The 15,633-nt window shown below is 33.3% G+C and overlaps 1 protein-coding gene across 5 annotated transcripts in view; it reads left to right on the forward strand.

Moving 5' to 3' along the window:
• Positions 1-15,633, forward strand: part of ADAMTS6 (ADAM metallopeptidase with thrombospondin type 1 motif 6) — a 307,097-nt gene that overhangs the window by 25,904 nt on the left and 265,560 nt on the right. For all 5 annotated transcript variants that reach the window (XR_014309548.1, XM_082723084.1, XM_082723083.1 and 2 more), the window contains 4 exons: positions 2,453-2,621; positions 9,337-9,548; positions 10,051-10,134; positions 10,618-10,763. Coding sequence is in view for 4 of the 5 variants with exons in the window: in XM_082723084.1 (XP_082579210.1) it covers positions 2,453-2,621; positions 9,337-9,548; positions 10,051-10,134; positions 10,618-10,763 (611 nt within the window). In the remaining variant the exon portion in view is untranslated. The remainder of the gene's footprint in view (positions 1-2,452; positions 2,622-9,336; positions 9,549-10,050; positions 10,135-10,617; positions 10,764-15,633) is intronic.

Below are 15,633 nucleotides of genomic sequence, written 5' to 3' on the forward strand. Positions count from 1 at the left end.
CTGTATCCCCACCACCTAGAATAGTACTTACCATGTGGTAGGCACTCAGAACATCCTCAGTGAAAGAATAAATAAAGTCAGAAACAACCCTCAGAGGATAAAGGGATAATAATATACTGCCTAATAATAAATTACTAAACTCCAATGTCAATTGAAGAATTGGTTGCTTAACTTTGCTTAGTCTGTATTTCTCACCTGCAAAGTAGAGATGATAGTAGTACTTACTTCACAGAGCTAGTAAGAATAAGTGAGAAAATGTGTACAAACATCTTACAGAGTACCTAATACTTAAAATTTCTGGATTTTTTTTCCAGAGTCTTTCCATATTTGAAATTAGAGATTTTATTTACTTACCAAGCTACTGACTCTGATTTCTCCCAACAACCTGAACTTCTTGTCTGGAACCTTTCAACATCCTTCTGCCCACAGGTTAGCAAGATACCACTTTAGTGCTCTATCTTTCTGGGCAGTACTCATTACCTCACTTCTTATAGTTCTCTCTTACTGAAACTTCTTACACATGCCCTCTTTTCTGTAAGACCATGCTCAGTTTGTGATCACATTGTTACTCTTCCTGGTAGAATAATTCATGTTCAGGTATTAGACTGTGTTAATGGCATATTATGTTATTCCTGTCAGTATTTGCATTTAATTTAGGGACTTGTATTCTTATAAACATATATTTTTATCCCCAGGGGTACAGGTGTATTCTTAAAGTAAAGCAGACAATAGCGAAATAATGTGAAGTGACTAAAGCTTGCTTTTTTTTTTTTTTTTTTTGCATTCTTTAGTTCATTTAGTGTAGGTGCTTGCCAATTTCACCTATAAGTTAGAGCAGCTTTGATTATGTTTTCTCTTTCTTTTCAAGCATGTGGTACTTAACATTAATTTCCCTAAACAGAATCATAGAAATTTAGATTCAAAGGGACCTTAGAGATTATCCAGACCAGAGATTTTCAGCTTTTTTTTTTTAAAGCAGCAAGACCTTTTTCTCAAATAAAATGTTATGTAGAAAAGTACTATATAGATTAATAAAAGCACAGCTGATTGCTAAGTGCAGGAATCTAAGCCCTATAGGTCTCCCTTTGTTGTCTGGGGCAGTCCCTTGAGGGCACTTCCCTGGAACCCTTAGGGCTCTCCAGAGTGCTGTTTTAAAACCACTAATTTACACCAACCCTTTCATTTTTCCAGCTGAGGAAATACACCAAGAGAGTTTGTGTTTCACCCAGTGTTGCAGCATAAATTAGTTGGATTAAGAGCAGTCCTCACATGTGCTGTATTTAAGAAAACACTAATAGACCAGTATGGAAGTTCTTATTTCTAATGCAGATAACTTTTACTCTCTCATTTCTTTAAATCTACCAACTTTTATCTGGTGTTCATACTACATATGAAACACTTTCTATAGTTATAACCGATAAAAAGATTTATGAAACATTAACCTTTTGCCTATAAAAAAGCAAATAGTATAGTTGGGGAGATAAAACATGCAGTTGAAAAGTTATACCAAATGTAAATATAGCTTCCAGACTTGAGAGGTAGCAAAAAACTGTGACATTAATCAAAAATAAATGATACCAATAATAAGCTCTGTTGGAGCTCAAAAGAAGGTTGAAGCTACTCCATTTGGGCTAGAGAAAAATTTAAAAAGGAACTATAGTTGAGCTAACACTCTGCTATGTGAATAGGTATAAGGAATATATCATATGAATAAGAGCAGAGCTTTATGTGAATTACAGCTCCTTTATTTATCTCTATGTAATGTTGGAGAAGTTCTTAAGCTCTGAGTCGGTTACTTCATCTGCAAAATGAAGATAAATAGGATATATATCAATCAAGGACATATTAACTGGTATGACATGAACTTTAAAATGTCCATTGTTTATCACAATAGAAATTTATTTCCCTTTGTATCAGTGTCTATGCTGGGCAGCTTTCCATGAAGTCAGTCAGGGACACAGATTGCTTCTCTTTCAGCTTCTGCCTTCCCTAGGTAGTTTTTCAGAAAGAGTATTTTCTTTGGGAAGGTTTTCAAGAGATGAGCTTAAAAGTAGTATATAGTATTCTTCTCATTTTCTATTGGCCAAAACTTAATTATAGAGCTATCCCTAAACACAGAGGATGTAGTTAAGCTGTGTGCACAATTTGGAAAGGAAACAAGTCTTAGCGAGTACATGGCAATCTCTGCTACCTCACAGAAGTTTGGAGGAAATAATGTATGTGACATGCTTAGTACAGGACATGTATGGCCTGTAGAATAATTTAAAAAATCCTCTTTAAGATATAGATAAATTTATATAATGTTTTGCTGGGTACAGATAATTGACTGAATTTCTATTAACATGTGTTTTAACCTCATTTTGGAAAGGTATCAACTTATTTTTGACTCTTGGCAATGATAATTGACTTTTAAAATGATGCTTCTTGGTAAATTCTTTTCTCCTTCTTTTAGCATGGCGTTATTGCTACAGAAGATGAAGAATATTTTATTGAACCATTAAAAAATACCACAGAGGATTCCACACATTTTAGTTATGAAAATGGTCATCCTCATGTTATTTACAAAAAGTCTACCCTCCAGCAACGACATCTGTATGATCACTCTCATTGTGGGGTTTCAGGTGAGTGAGTGTGTGGCCTTTACAAAATGTATTGTGTTGTATTGCCACTGTCTTTCTTCTGACACCTATGGAAAGGTTAATAATAAAAGTCAATAGGAATTTGAGTAATTAGAATGATAATGCCCAGAGTCCTCTTAAAAGATGTCACCTATTCAAATATCATATGACTTCATTCATATTTGAAATTTAAGAAACAACATAAGGAAAAAATGGAAAAAAAAAATAAAGAAGACACGAACAAAAAACCATACTCTTAATTACAGGGAGCAAACCGGTGGTTGCCAGAGGGAGGGTGGGTGTGGGGGTGGGTAAAATAGATAAAGGGGATTAAGAGCACACTTGTGTTGATGAACACTGAGTAATGTATAGAATTTTTGAAACATTATGTTCTACACCTGAACCTATTATAACTGTATGTTAATTATGTTAATTATACCTGAATTAAAAAAACAAGAAGAAAAAAAAAAACTTTTTTATTGGGTGGAGAAAAGGATGTCACTTATCAATAGTTGGAAGCTCTTTGAGACCTTCTTAAAATATAAGTCTGTGTAAAATTATTTTTTCTTTGAAGGGGAAGAACCCCCCACCCTATTTTATCCAGGTAATAGTTATAATTTTCAAGCACAAGTGTTGCCTAGTCTTCTGTGCTGTCTGGTTAGCCTGATGTTTTTATGCTAATGGGGAGATGTTAGACACTTGAATAAAATTTGAAGAGTCTTAAGGTAGTATTCAAGTGTTAGGGTACTATAGAAATATATAGCAGGGACAGCAAACCTAGAAATGAATAGTCAAAGAAGGCTTCATGGAAGAAGGGACTTCTAAGCTGAGGCTTGATGGAGAAAGAGAAGGTAGGTATGCAGAAAGAAGTAGAGGGAACAGTGGGTAGTATGTTCCATATAGCGGAAGCAGCATTTACAAAAGTCCTGAACCAGAAGAGAGAATGTCACATTGCAGTCATTGCCAGTTCATAGAACGGGTTATTAGAATGTGGACTGGAGGGATGGGTGGATTTCATAGTGGGTGAGGAGTGGCCATGAGAGATGAAACTGAAGTGACAAGGAAGGCCAAGACACAAAGGGCTTGTAAACCATATTAAGGAATTTGTTTATCATAAGTGTGCTGGAAACCCATTGAAAGGTTTTAAGCAGGAATGACAGGATCAGATTTGGGTGTTAGAAGTATAACCCTGGCAGTCCTGTGGAGACTGACTGAGAGAAAAGCAACACTAGAGGTGAGGGGTTAGGAGGCTGTTTAGTCTAAAGATTAGAAAACTTACAGAATAGAGGGTATATCTGGCATAATAGAAAAAATATGGGCTTTGGTGTAATTTTAGACAAATGAACCAAACTCTCTAAATACTTTTCTCAGCACACATTAGTTGCTCAAATTGTAGCTATCATTGTTATTGAGATGACTGTTTCAAGTATTTAAAGAGCTATTATGTAGGGGCGCCTGGGTGGCTCAGTGGCTAAGCCGCTGCCTTCGGCTCAGGTCATGATCTCAGGGTCCTGGGATCGAGTCCCGCATCGGGCTCTCTGCTTGGCAGGGAGCCTGCTTCCTCCTCTCTCTCTCTGCCTGCCTCTCTACCTACTTGTGATTTCTCTCTGTCAAATAAATAAATAAAATCTTTAAAAAAAAAAAAAAAGAGCTATTATGTAAAAAAAAAAAAATTAAGGGCACCTGGCTGGCTTAGTTTGTGGAGCATGCAACTCTTGATCTTGAGATTGTGGGTTTGAACCCCACATTTGATATAGCGTTTACTTAAAATTAAAATCTTCAAAGGTGCTCCTGGGTGGCTCAGTCAGTTAAGTGTCTGACTCTTGATTTGGCTCAGGACGTGGTCTCAGGGTTATAGTATCAAGTTCCCAGCTGGGCTCCTGTGCTCAGTGGGGAGGCTCCTTACGATTCTCTCTCTCCCTCTCCCTCTGCCCCTCCCCTGTCTCTCTCTCTAAAAAAATTAATAATAATAATAAATAAATAAATAATAAAATCTTAAAAAAAATTTGAAGATTCAATTTGTTCTGTATAGTTCTTGTAGGCGGAGCCAGGGACAGTATATTTCAGTATTTCAGCAGATTTCAGCTTAATACAAAGAAAAGTTCAGCAACAAGTAATTTTAGAAAAAAGTGGGAAGGGTTCAACAAGTAAATTTATAAAGAATAGAATGGGTTAAACAAACCCATTGTTTTGTTTATATCCATATGCTTCTTGGGCTCCTTTTCTTCTGCTTCAAGTCTAAGATTGCTCTGGAGTTCTTTCTTCAAGTGACTGTTCTCATTCTAGATACACGTCTTGAGTGATCTCTGGGACATCCTTGTTGATGAAGAGTAATTGATACAGTAAAAGTAAAAAGTAATTGATACAGAAAAAGACCACTTTTATGTCATGCTTAAGGCATGACATAAAATTTAATAGAAAACAATGAAAAACTTTTTGATGGATCTTTGTACTGAGAAATGAAACTAAAAATTATGGAAATAGCTTAGTTTATCTATATTTACTGAATTTAAACTGTAAGTACAACAATATATAAATTGCTGAAAAACTAGGATTCAAATATTTAGTTGTTTATTGCAATATAATTTTCCTATCATTTTTTTCCATAACATGGCATTCTTCACATCATGATTGTAAAGATGACTTTTTGCAAAAATATTTAAAGATTTCATTGTATTCTGAAAGATCACTCTTAACCATTAGATATTCAAATTATCCTCTTTTGGAAGGCCTATCTTATTATTCATTGGTCTTGCTGAGGTAGATCCTTCTTTTCCAAAGGTTGAGGCATGAATCAGATAGTTCAGTAAATCTACTCTTATTGCCAACATAAAATTTTGTCCTTGTTGGGGAGGATTTTCTTCTTTTATTGTCTCTCCCCCTGGATTACTGTGCTATTGGCAAAAAATAAAGCAGGTGAATGAGATATTCTTGAATGGCTGAAAAATCTTAAGTGAACTACTGTGACTATTTCCTCACTTTTAGTCTATTCACTAGTCATTTCTGTTACCTTTAACACCAGTCTATTTAGTTCAGACCCTTGTTATCTCTTGCCTGCACCCCTGGAATGACTTTCTAACTGGAGTCTTACTGTCTTCAGCTTTGTTTTTGTCCTTAGTGGGCTGTCTCCTACATCTGGCAGAGAGAGTACAGGCGGGGGAGAGGCAGAGGGAGAGGGAGAAGGAGACTTCCGCTGAGCAGGGAGCCCAACATGGGCTGGATCCCAGCATCCTGGGATCATGACCTGAGCCGAAGGCAGATGCTTACCTGACTGAGCCACAAAGGTGTCCCTGTATTACACACTTTGAAGTGTTTCACTGGCTTCCCAAGAGTGGAAAATCTGTCATAGTTCCCTAAGTTCTATAGGAATATCACTTTTAAAAAATATTTTATGATTAATAAGTTTGGGAAATGTCTGGTTAAGAACTACTGATCTTAATTATGATACTATTTTGACAGCATAATTCAAATGACATGTGCATTTATAGGTGTTAATTCCCAGTTAACCAGTTATTGGGAACTCAATTTTATATCAAAATATAATATAGAAAAACCCTTTGAGAGGGGTCATATTTATCTCATATTCAGACATAAATTTTCCCATTCTGATTAAATTGTATTATCAATCTCAAAAAATTATAAAAAATACTTGTTATTTGTAGAAAATTTAGTAAATATGTGCTAAAAAGAAAAAAAGGAAGTGAAAATTGCTCTTTACCACTATCCAGGGATAAATGAATAGTCTTGTCCATTGATGTAGATATTATTATGTCTCTATACCTGCATTATTCACTTATGTATTTATTAAATAAATATTCATTTAGTATGTATGTGTCAGGCTATTCGAGGTGTTGAGATGCAGCAATAAAACAAGAAAAGTCTCTGCTCCCATGAGGCTTATATTCTAGTGAAGAGAGTTAATTAAAAAAGCAATAAAGCAAACAAATAAATACATGGCCAACTATCAAGAAGTAATAAGTGCTATTAGCAAAAAATAAAGCAGGTCCAAGCAATAATTTTGAACAACTTGTATATATTAAGAATATTTTGAACAGCTTGTATATATTAGAAATATTTTGAGATTGATCAAAAATTTAAGATCTTATTTCAGATGACAAAGAGATCTACATATTTGACTTTGGGGAAAAGTTCTTTATTGTATATATTTATGGAGGAATATTGACATTCTAAACTCTTTCCAAAATTAATTTGAGCATATGTAGTAAGTTCATTTAAATAACTACTGATCTTTGTTTTGAAACAAGTCAGTTGTGTATTCTCTTTTAGACTAAACAAGATATTAGTTACAGATCATTAAGCTTAACATTAAGCAGTCAGTTGACAATTACAGCATGTAGATAATGTTTTGTAATGATCTAATCATGCTGGATTAATTTAATTTTTAAAGTGAAACCAGATATCTTGATTACATTTATTCATTGTGTGTGTATTTTTTATACATCGGACTACAAATTCTTTGCATAGAAGACTCTTTCCATTTATGAATATCCATCAAAGACATTATATATACATTTATCTGTTGGAGTGAATACTAAGCAAACTAACAATTTAAAAAGCTAGAAGTCTGAAATTTTTTTAAATGATGATAACAATAACTACTTTAAATTGAGTACTGTCTAATGAGGAACGTTATTGCTGTGTTTATTTTGCCCAGTTAAGTCTAATTCTTTTCACAAATACTTGAAATAAATATAAGGAGAAATTGAATGGATCAGAGGAGTGAAAATGATCAAAATAATGGAAATAAAATCCTACATTTAGACATTTAGACTGTTCATCTGGAGGAAGGGAAAACTAGGCATGATTTGAATACATGGGTGGTTTTATGATATTGGAAGATGAGCAAAAAAAGAACTGGAATTATGTTAATGCAGAAAGGATTTTGACCATTTCATAACAGTATTACTACAAACTCAGTGGCTTAAGCAATATACTTTTATTATCTCACAGTTTCTGTGGACCTGAAGTTGTACATGAATGAGTTAATTGACTTAGCCTCAGCCAGGACTGGGTTCTCTTCTAGAGTCTTGACAGGGGAAGAATCTACCTTCTTATTCCCAAGATTGTTGGCAGCATTCAGTTCCTTGCTATTAAAAGACTGAAATCTTTAGTTTGGGGCTAGTTGTCTGCCAGAGGCCATCTGTAGTTCCTTGTCATGTACAGTTCACCAATTTGGTTGTCTGCTTCCTTAAAACCAGCAAGGGAAAAACTCTAGTAAGAAAGATGCTCCAGTATTATGTAATATAATTATGTACTCATCTATGTGTAATCATGTATATCCCTTTATCTTTGCTGTATTCTCTTGGTTAGAAGCAAGATACAGTCCCACCCACACTAAAGAGGAGGAGATCACACAAAGTGTAAACATTGGGAGGTCATGGGGGCCATCTTAAGAGTCTGTCTGGAAGAAAGGAGTACTTACTGGCTGTCTAGAAGTTATACTATTGAAATAAAAAGTAATATGTCTCTCCCTCTCTTGGCCTTTAGGAACAAAATACACTCATTTAATTTATATGAGTTTCAAAACTATTTTACTGGTATTCGTCATAGTCATTTCCATCTCTTATTTCTTAAAATTTTTAACTCTTACCAAAGTAATTTTTAAAGGGTTAAGGCTAAAAAAATTAGAAAAATAATAGAAAATACTGCCCGTTTCTGTCAACTATATTATATAAATTAATCTGATTCTCCCTCACTAAATTGTTTAATAATTAGATGTTAGATCATACAGATACGAAAGTAAGGTATGCAGAGGACCTATACCTGTTCAAGTTTATTAAATAAAGGTAAATGTAAATGAGACAAGTGTTTACAAATACCATAGAACTAAAAGGTTTTCTCTGTACTGAAGGACCAACCGTTAGAAAACAAAGGATTAAAAAACTGCAATCCACAGTGAAATGTGGTTTAAAGGAAGCCATGCTGGAATCGTAATCCTTCAACTTTCATTGTAGCACCACTTACCTCTAGGTTTTCGAAGAGGACTACTTTGGGTCTCTGTTAGTATAGTTATATATCATAAAACTAAATAAAAAACTTAATTCACAGGCTTTTAGAATTGAGATTTCTAGAGCAGTAGAATTGCTCTAATCAAGATAGTTTAATAAAAAATCTTACTTTAACATAAATGCTCAGAGACATTTCAGGAATAGAATTTTGGGGGTACCTGGCTGACTCAGTTGGTAGAGCATGTGACTCTTGATGTTGAGGTGGTGAGTTCAAGCTCCACATTAGGCATAGAGCTTACTTAAAAAAAAAAAAAAAAAAAGGAACAGATTTTTGCAATATTGATGTTCTTCATCAGAATTGTCTTATGGTATTTATAAAGTTAATGCTCTAGTTGTTTTTGAGAAAACTTTATATATAAAGTACATCTATATTTTAAAATATTATGACATAATCAGTCACTGGAATAATATGCAATGATGATTTTAAAATATTTTTATTCATTAGGCTTATTTTTTGTTTTTATGACCAGCTGAATGTTATTAATGTTCAATTTGTTTCAAATAAGAGGATTATTTTGAAAACTTTAAAGAGTTTAATTTTCTCACTATTATATTTCCTTATCCCCTCTCCTCACTGAAATATCTTAATACTTTTGAAAATTTATAAGAAGCATGTCTATATGAAAGATTTAAAAAGAAGTAAGCTTCATTGGTGAACCTATCTGAACTAGTTAATTATTTTATTGTAGACCTCATAAGAAGTGATAAACCTTGGTGGCTGAATGACACATCTACTTTTCCTTCTTCACTACCAATTAATGGCACGCATATCCGCCACAGACAGAAGAGATCAGTAAGCATTGAGCGGTTTGTGGAGACATTGGTAGTGGCAGACAAAATGATGGTGGGCTACCATGGCCGCAAAGACATTGAACATTACATTTTGAGTGTGATGAATATTGTAAGTTTGATGCCTCTATATAATATTCTAACTTAATAATTTGTGGTTTTGACTAAGGTCATGGATTTTTAATGTGAATTAATGATTTTAAGAATTTACTCATCTAAAATGAGAAAGAATTAATATATTAATGTTTCAGTTCCATAGGAAATAAATTTAAAGATGAACTTTTGTTCATTTTAGATAATGTGTTTTTGAATGGGTCATATAAATCCTATTTAAGAGGTTTTCTTTAACTTGAAACATCAGCTCACCCGCTTAATGACTATGTTATAGTTCAGTTTTAGGAGAAAATATTTCTTGAGGTAGATTTATATAAAAATCTTTTATGGAGGCATCTTGAGGGTAGAATTCTAAGTGAGATGGGATAAAATAATATCTTTTTATATACAAAGTGGTTTAATTTATGAAAAATTGTTTTACCATTCTTTAAAAAAGTACTAAACAATCAGCCTATGATTTTTGTCTGACTTTGTGTCTTTTCTTATTTTCTGGAGGTCAGGTTGCCAAACTTTACCGTGATTCCAGCCTAGGAAACGTTGTGAATATTATAGTGGCCCGCTTAATTGTTCTTACAGAAGATCAGGTAAGAATGAGTTAGTTTAGAAATCTAAAACCTTTAATAAACAGGCTATAGAATTATGTATTATAAAATATTTTATTATTATTCCTTTTAGGAAGTTCTAGTTGAATATGATTTTCACTACTAAGCGTTTAATATTTTAAGTAGTTTATAATAATGTAACTCCTATGTCATGGTAAGGCTCCATATATGTATATTAACTTTATGTTTCAGTATAAAGATGAGCATTTGCATGGCAGATCTACTAATAGTGGTTTTGGTTGCTGAGAATCACATATATTCACATGATCATTAAAGCTGGAACTGGGAAAGAATATTCAATAGTACACTAACTCTAGGTCAGATTTTACAGAGATAAAAATTGGCAAGAGTTTATTCCTAGAAACCACTGCTTCTAATTATAGTCCCACTTTAGTCTTCAAAAGTTTTAACAACTGACCTTAGTAATTTGTTTGGAACATTTCTGGTATGCATGTTGTATTGCAGCCAAACTTGGAGATAAACCACCATGCAGACAAGTCCCTCGATAGCTTCTGTAAATGGCAGAAATCCATTCTCTCTCACCAAAGTGATGGAAACACCATTCCAGAAAATGGGATTGCCCACCACGATAATGCTGTTCTTATTACTAGGTATGGTTTGTTGCAAATATTTTATCTTTGATTGTTATGTTTGATATTTTAACTATATTTGGTTCTGTCTAAAGCCTCATTCAGGTAATGAGTATATTGAAAGCAAACTGGTAAATTTGTTAATCACAGTTGAGAAAGAATATATTACACTATTACAGTATTTGCATCAAATGAACCAAATAAGAAAAAAGAATATATTTAGAGTTGACTTAGAAATATAATAAACATCTTTCCTTCAACTGATACCTATTCCTAAGGTTAAATTGGAAGCACATGTATGTTTTCTTCATTGAACAAAATACATAATAAAACAAAGATTAAAAAGTATGAGATTATATTTTAAAAACAAAGCTGAGTCATCATTCTTGGTTATAAAATATATTAATTATTCTTATCTCCAAATTGTTAAAAGGGAGGACATCAATAGTTATACAATTTACTTGGATGAATGTTTATTTAATTAAAAATATTTTAATTAAGGTCTAAATATAAAGAAGCACATTTATTACATTACATGTTGATAGCTTGCTTCTCAGGGAAAAATTATTATTTGGTGATAATGCAATGAATTTATATATTTCTTTCCAGTTTTACATAACTTGTTCAGATCCTTTTATTCCTTACTCTCCAACAAGAACTCTGTGAAATAGATACCATTATTATTTTTCCCATGTAAAAAATGAGGAAACTAGTTTAAAATACTTTAATTGCTCAAGTAAGTGAAAGCACAGATCTCAAACCCTGGTAATCCTGTCTTCTATGACTGTACTATGCTAGCTGTCTTAGTTTTTTCATACCTTAATTATGACTGGTTAGAAGCATGCTTAAATCATTTAAGATGAACTTGTCTTTTGACCTCTTATCAGTATTTAAAAATGAAAAAAAGAATAAGCAAAATGGAAGCATTATTCTATCTTAGAAAAATGAAATATTCTTTGTTATCTTATTTCTTTAATTGGCAAGATAGTATTTAACATGTATTTCTTCTATGGTGTGCCCATTGACTCTACATTAAACTATACGGAGGGAGTATAAAGTTACATGGCATCAGAATCTTGAGATCCCAGAAGATAAAGTGACTTTAACTTTTTAAAAAATGTCCCTGTTAGCTAAGTTGTAGAGTTAAAGCTTCTGAGTTTTGTTTTTTTTTAAACAATTCTAATTACTATAATTGACTTCATCTACCTGGCATTGTAAACTAGAAAATTTTGTTTATGACATGCTTGCTGAATAAAAACAACATTGTATGGGTTCTGTATTCATATGTGTTGACATGTCAGTGTGATAAATTCTGCAATTCTTCAGAGTCTTGTGGTCTGGAATGATTCCCAAATGTATTTGAGGAGTTAAAAATACACTAAGAATTGTGCAAATATAGAAACATTTGTATAAAAATATATATATGGATATGATTAGTGTCAATGAAATTACTACAGGAAAATGTTTGTTATATATGGTTAGCAAAATGATCACAGATAATTTACATTGGCTTCTGTGTTTATATTTATAAAGCCCAACTCTCCTCAAAAAGACAATGCCCAGTGGACTCCTAGTGCTTTATATTTTTGTTATTGTATGTGCATTCAATTTTTAGTTTTTGCATCAAATGACAGTAGCTATACAAAGGGTGCACGTTTAGAAGTGTGAGTTGTGAAGTTTATCTTGGCAGTTAGCCATCTTTTCTTTGCACTGGCTGCAATATTCAGCTGTCTTGTTCCTCTGAATTGGTGCAGATATTTTTCTGATCCTCTGCAGAGCTCTTCCTTGTTTCTATAAGCTACTTTGAGTGCTTTCTTGATGCCCGAGGTTTGAATGTAAAATTTTCTTTTTAAATTTGTCTCCTAAAGGTCAGACTAGTACTGGGAATGATCTCAGGATTTAACAGGACAGTACTTTGAAGAGTTTGTATCTCATACCATTTTTGATTGGTTATATAGTGGAGGTTAGAAAAATACCTCTTAGGGGCGGCATAGAGTGCCTTTTTGAATTGTTGTTTTCTCAAAATAACTTTTAGCTTATTTAAATATCTACTTAATTAAAAGTCTAGTGAATTATTAAGGCCATGGAGTGACTTCTAAATCTGATGAATGTCATTTGTAATATATAGAGTTTTTTGTTGGGTGGTTAAACATCTTGATTCTTTCTTATGTATTTTTAATTTGTGAAACTGAATATATCTTTAAATCATACTACTACTTTTAGTAAAATTAAAGAATTTTTGTAGATGCTCTTATATTAATGTTTTTCATTGCTCTTATATTACCATTTTTCATGGCCTTATGTAACTCATCCATTACCATATTCAGGATTATGACTTCACCATTTATAGGTAAGATCATGATTTGTGTTTGAAATGTCAGCTCACTAGAGAGAATGTATAATGTGTTTACTGTGAATTCCAGAGAAAAAATTAATGGGTATGTTTATCTCCACTAGGTCAAATTTTATCTCAGGGATTTAAATGTTTTAAGCAGAAAACCACTTGGAACTGTAGTTACTTAGGTAATAATAGTTACTTTTGAAAAAATGAAAGTATGAAAACTCAAAATACTCTCTTCTCTTAGCAAATAATATTTTTTATATTGATATAAATTTAAAGCAAACTGCTCTATAAAGCTATCGGTCACTGTGACTAGACATAAATAAATAAGCAATATAAAAAATTTAAAATTCTGGGAGTGACTGGATGACTTAATCAGTTGGGCATCCAACTTGACTGTGGCTCAGGTCATGATATCAGGGTCATGAGATTGAGCCCTGCATGGGGCTCTGCACTGAATGAGGAGCCTGCTTAAGATTCTCTCTGCTTCTCCTTTTGCCCTGCTCTATTCCCACTCTCTCTCTAAATAAAAAGTTAATTAATTTAAAAAAATTGTTTTATCTGGTATAAAAAATACTGCATTAACATCAAAGAGTATATTAAAAACTATTTATATATACACATATTATTTTAATTTTTTGTTCATTTATTTGTATACATAAGTGTATATGTATATATATGTTTATATAATGAATGTTTGTTATGTACCAGCTAGCTTTATCAAATTTTTTAAAAAAATTGAAGTATAGGGGCTCCTGAGTGGCTGGGTGGGTTAAGCCTCTGCCTTCGACTCAGGTGGTTATCCCCAGGTTCTGGGATTGAGCCCCTTCTCGGGCTCTCTGTTCAGCCAGAAGCCTGCTTCCCGCTCTCTCTGCCTGTGTCTCTGCCTACTTGTGATCTCTTTCTGTCAAATAAATAAATAAATAAAATATTTTTAAAAGATATTTTATTTATTTGACAGAGAGAGGTCACAAGTGATCTCCGTCAAATAAATAAATAAAATATGAAAAAAAAGATTTTATTAAAGATAAGTGACTCTTAATCTCACAAAACAAACTGAGGGTTGCTGGGGGGAGGGGTGTTGGAAGAAGGGGGTGGGGTTATGGACATTGGGGAGGGTATGTGCTATGGTGAGTGCTGTGAAGTGTGTAAACCTGGCGATTCACATACCTGTACTCCGGGGGTTAAAAATATATATTTATAAAAAATAAAAAATTATATAAAAAAGATTAAATATAGTATATAAAATATATAAAATAAAATATTAAAAAATAAAATATATTTTTAAGATATTTTATTTATTTATTTGACAGAGAGAGATCACAAGTGATCTGTCAAATAAATAAAATAGTTTTTAAAAGATTTTATTTATTTATTTGACAGAGAGAGATCACAAGTAGGCAGAGAGACAGGCAGAGAAAGAACAGGAATCGGGCTCCCCGCTGAGCAGAGAGCCCAAAGCGGGACGCGATCCCAGGACCCCAGATCACAACCCCAGCCAAAGGCAGCTGCTCAACTCACTGAGCCACACAGGCACCTAATAAATAAAATATTTTAAAAATTTAAAAAAATTTAAAGCATAATTGACAGTACTACTTTAAGTGTACAGTGTGTTACCTGGATGTTCATATATCTCCCTGGATCTTGAAAGTTTGTAGCCATTATTTCTTTTAATAAGCTTTTTGCCTCTTTCTCTCTCTTCTCCTTCTTGGACTCCCATGATGCTAATATTTCATTTGTCATGTTCCATAATTTAGGTAGGGTTTCTTCATTGTTTTGTCTTGTTTTTTTTTTTTTTTTTAAGATTTTATTTATTTATTTGACAGAGAGAGATCACAAGTAGGCAGAGAGGCAAGCAGAGAGAGAGAGAGAGAGGAGGAAGCAGGCTCCCTGCCGAGCAGAGAGCCCAATGCCGGACTCGATCCCAGGACCCTGAGATCATGACCTGAGCCGAAGGCAGCGGCTTAACCCACTGAGCCACCCAGGCGCCCTTGTTTTTGTTTTTGATTTTAGTGGCTAATATCATATAACTTGTTTCCAAGTGCTTTCTTTCTTCTGCTTGATATGTCTGCTGTTGTTCTCTATTGCATTTTTTAAAAATTTCACTCATTTTATTCTTCAGCTCCAGAATTTCTATTTGATTCTTTTATATAATTTTGATCTCCTTTTTGAATTTATGATTTTATTCACACATTCTTTTCCTGATATCGCTGAGTTGTGGATCTGTCTTTTTGTGGCTTGCCAAACTTTTTAAGAACAATTATTTTGAATTATTTTTCAATTTGTAAATTTCCATTCCTTTGCAGTCAGTTACTGGAAAATCATTGTATTCATTTGGTGGTGTCACATTTCCTTGATTTTTCATCTTTCTATAGCTTTGTGTTAATATCTATACATTTAATGGAATAGTCACCTTTTCCAGATTTTATGGAATGATTTTGGGAGAGAAGGATCTTCGTCTGTGAGCGTAAGAGTACTGGCTGGGTTGAGTATGGTGTTTCTAGCTCTGGGAAAGTTCCAGCAATGTAGTCTCTATTCACCTGTGTTAGC

The sequence above is a fragment of the Mustela nivalis genome, assembly GCF_964662115.1.
Source record: "Mustela nivalis genome assembly, chromosome: 3".
Lineage (NCBI taxonomy): Eukaryota > Metazoa > Chordata > Mammalia > Carnivora > Mustelidae > Mustela > Mustela nivalis.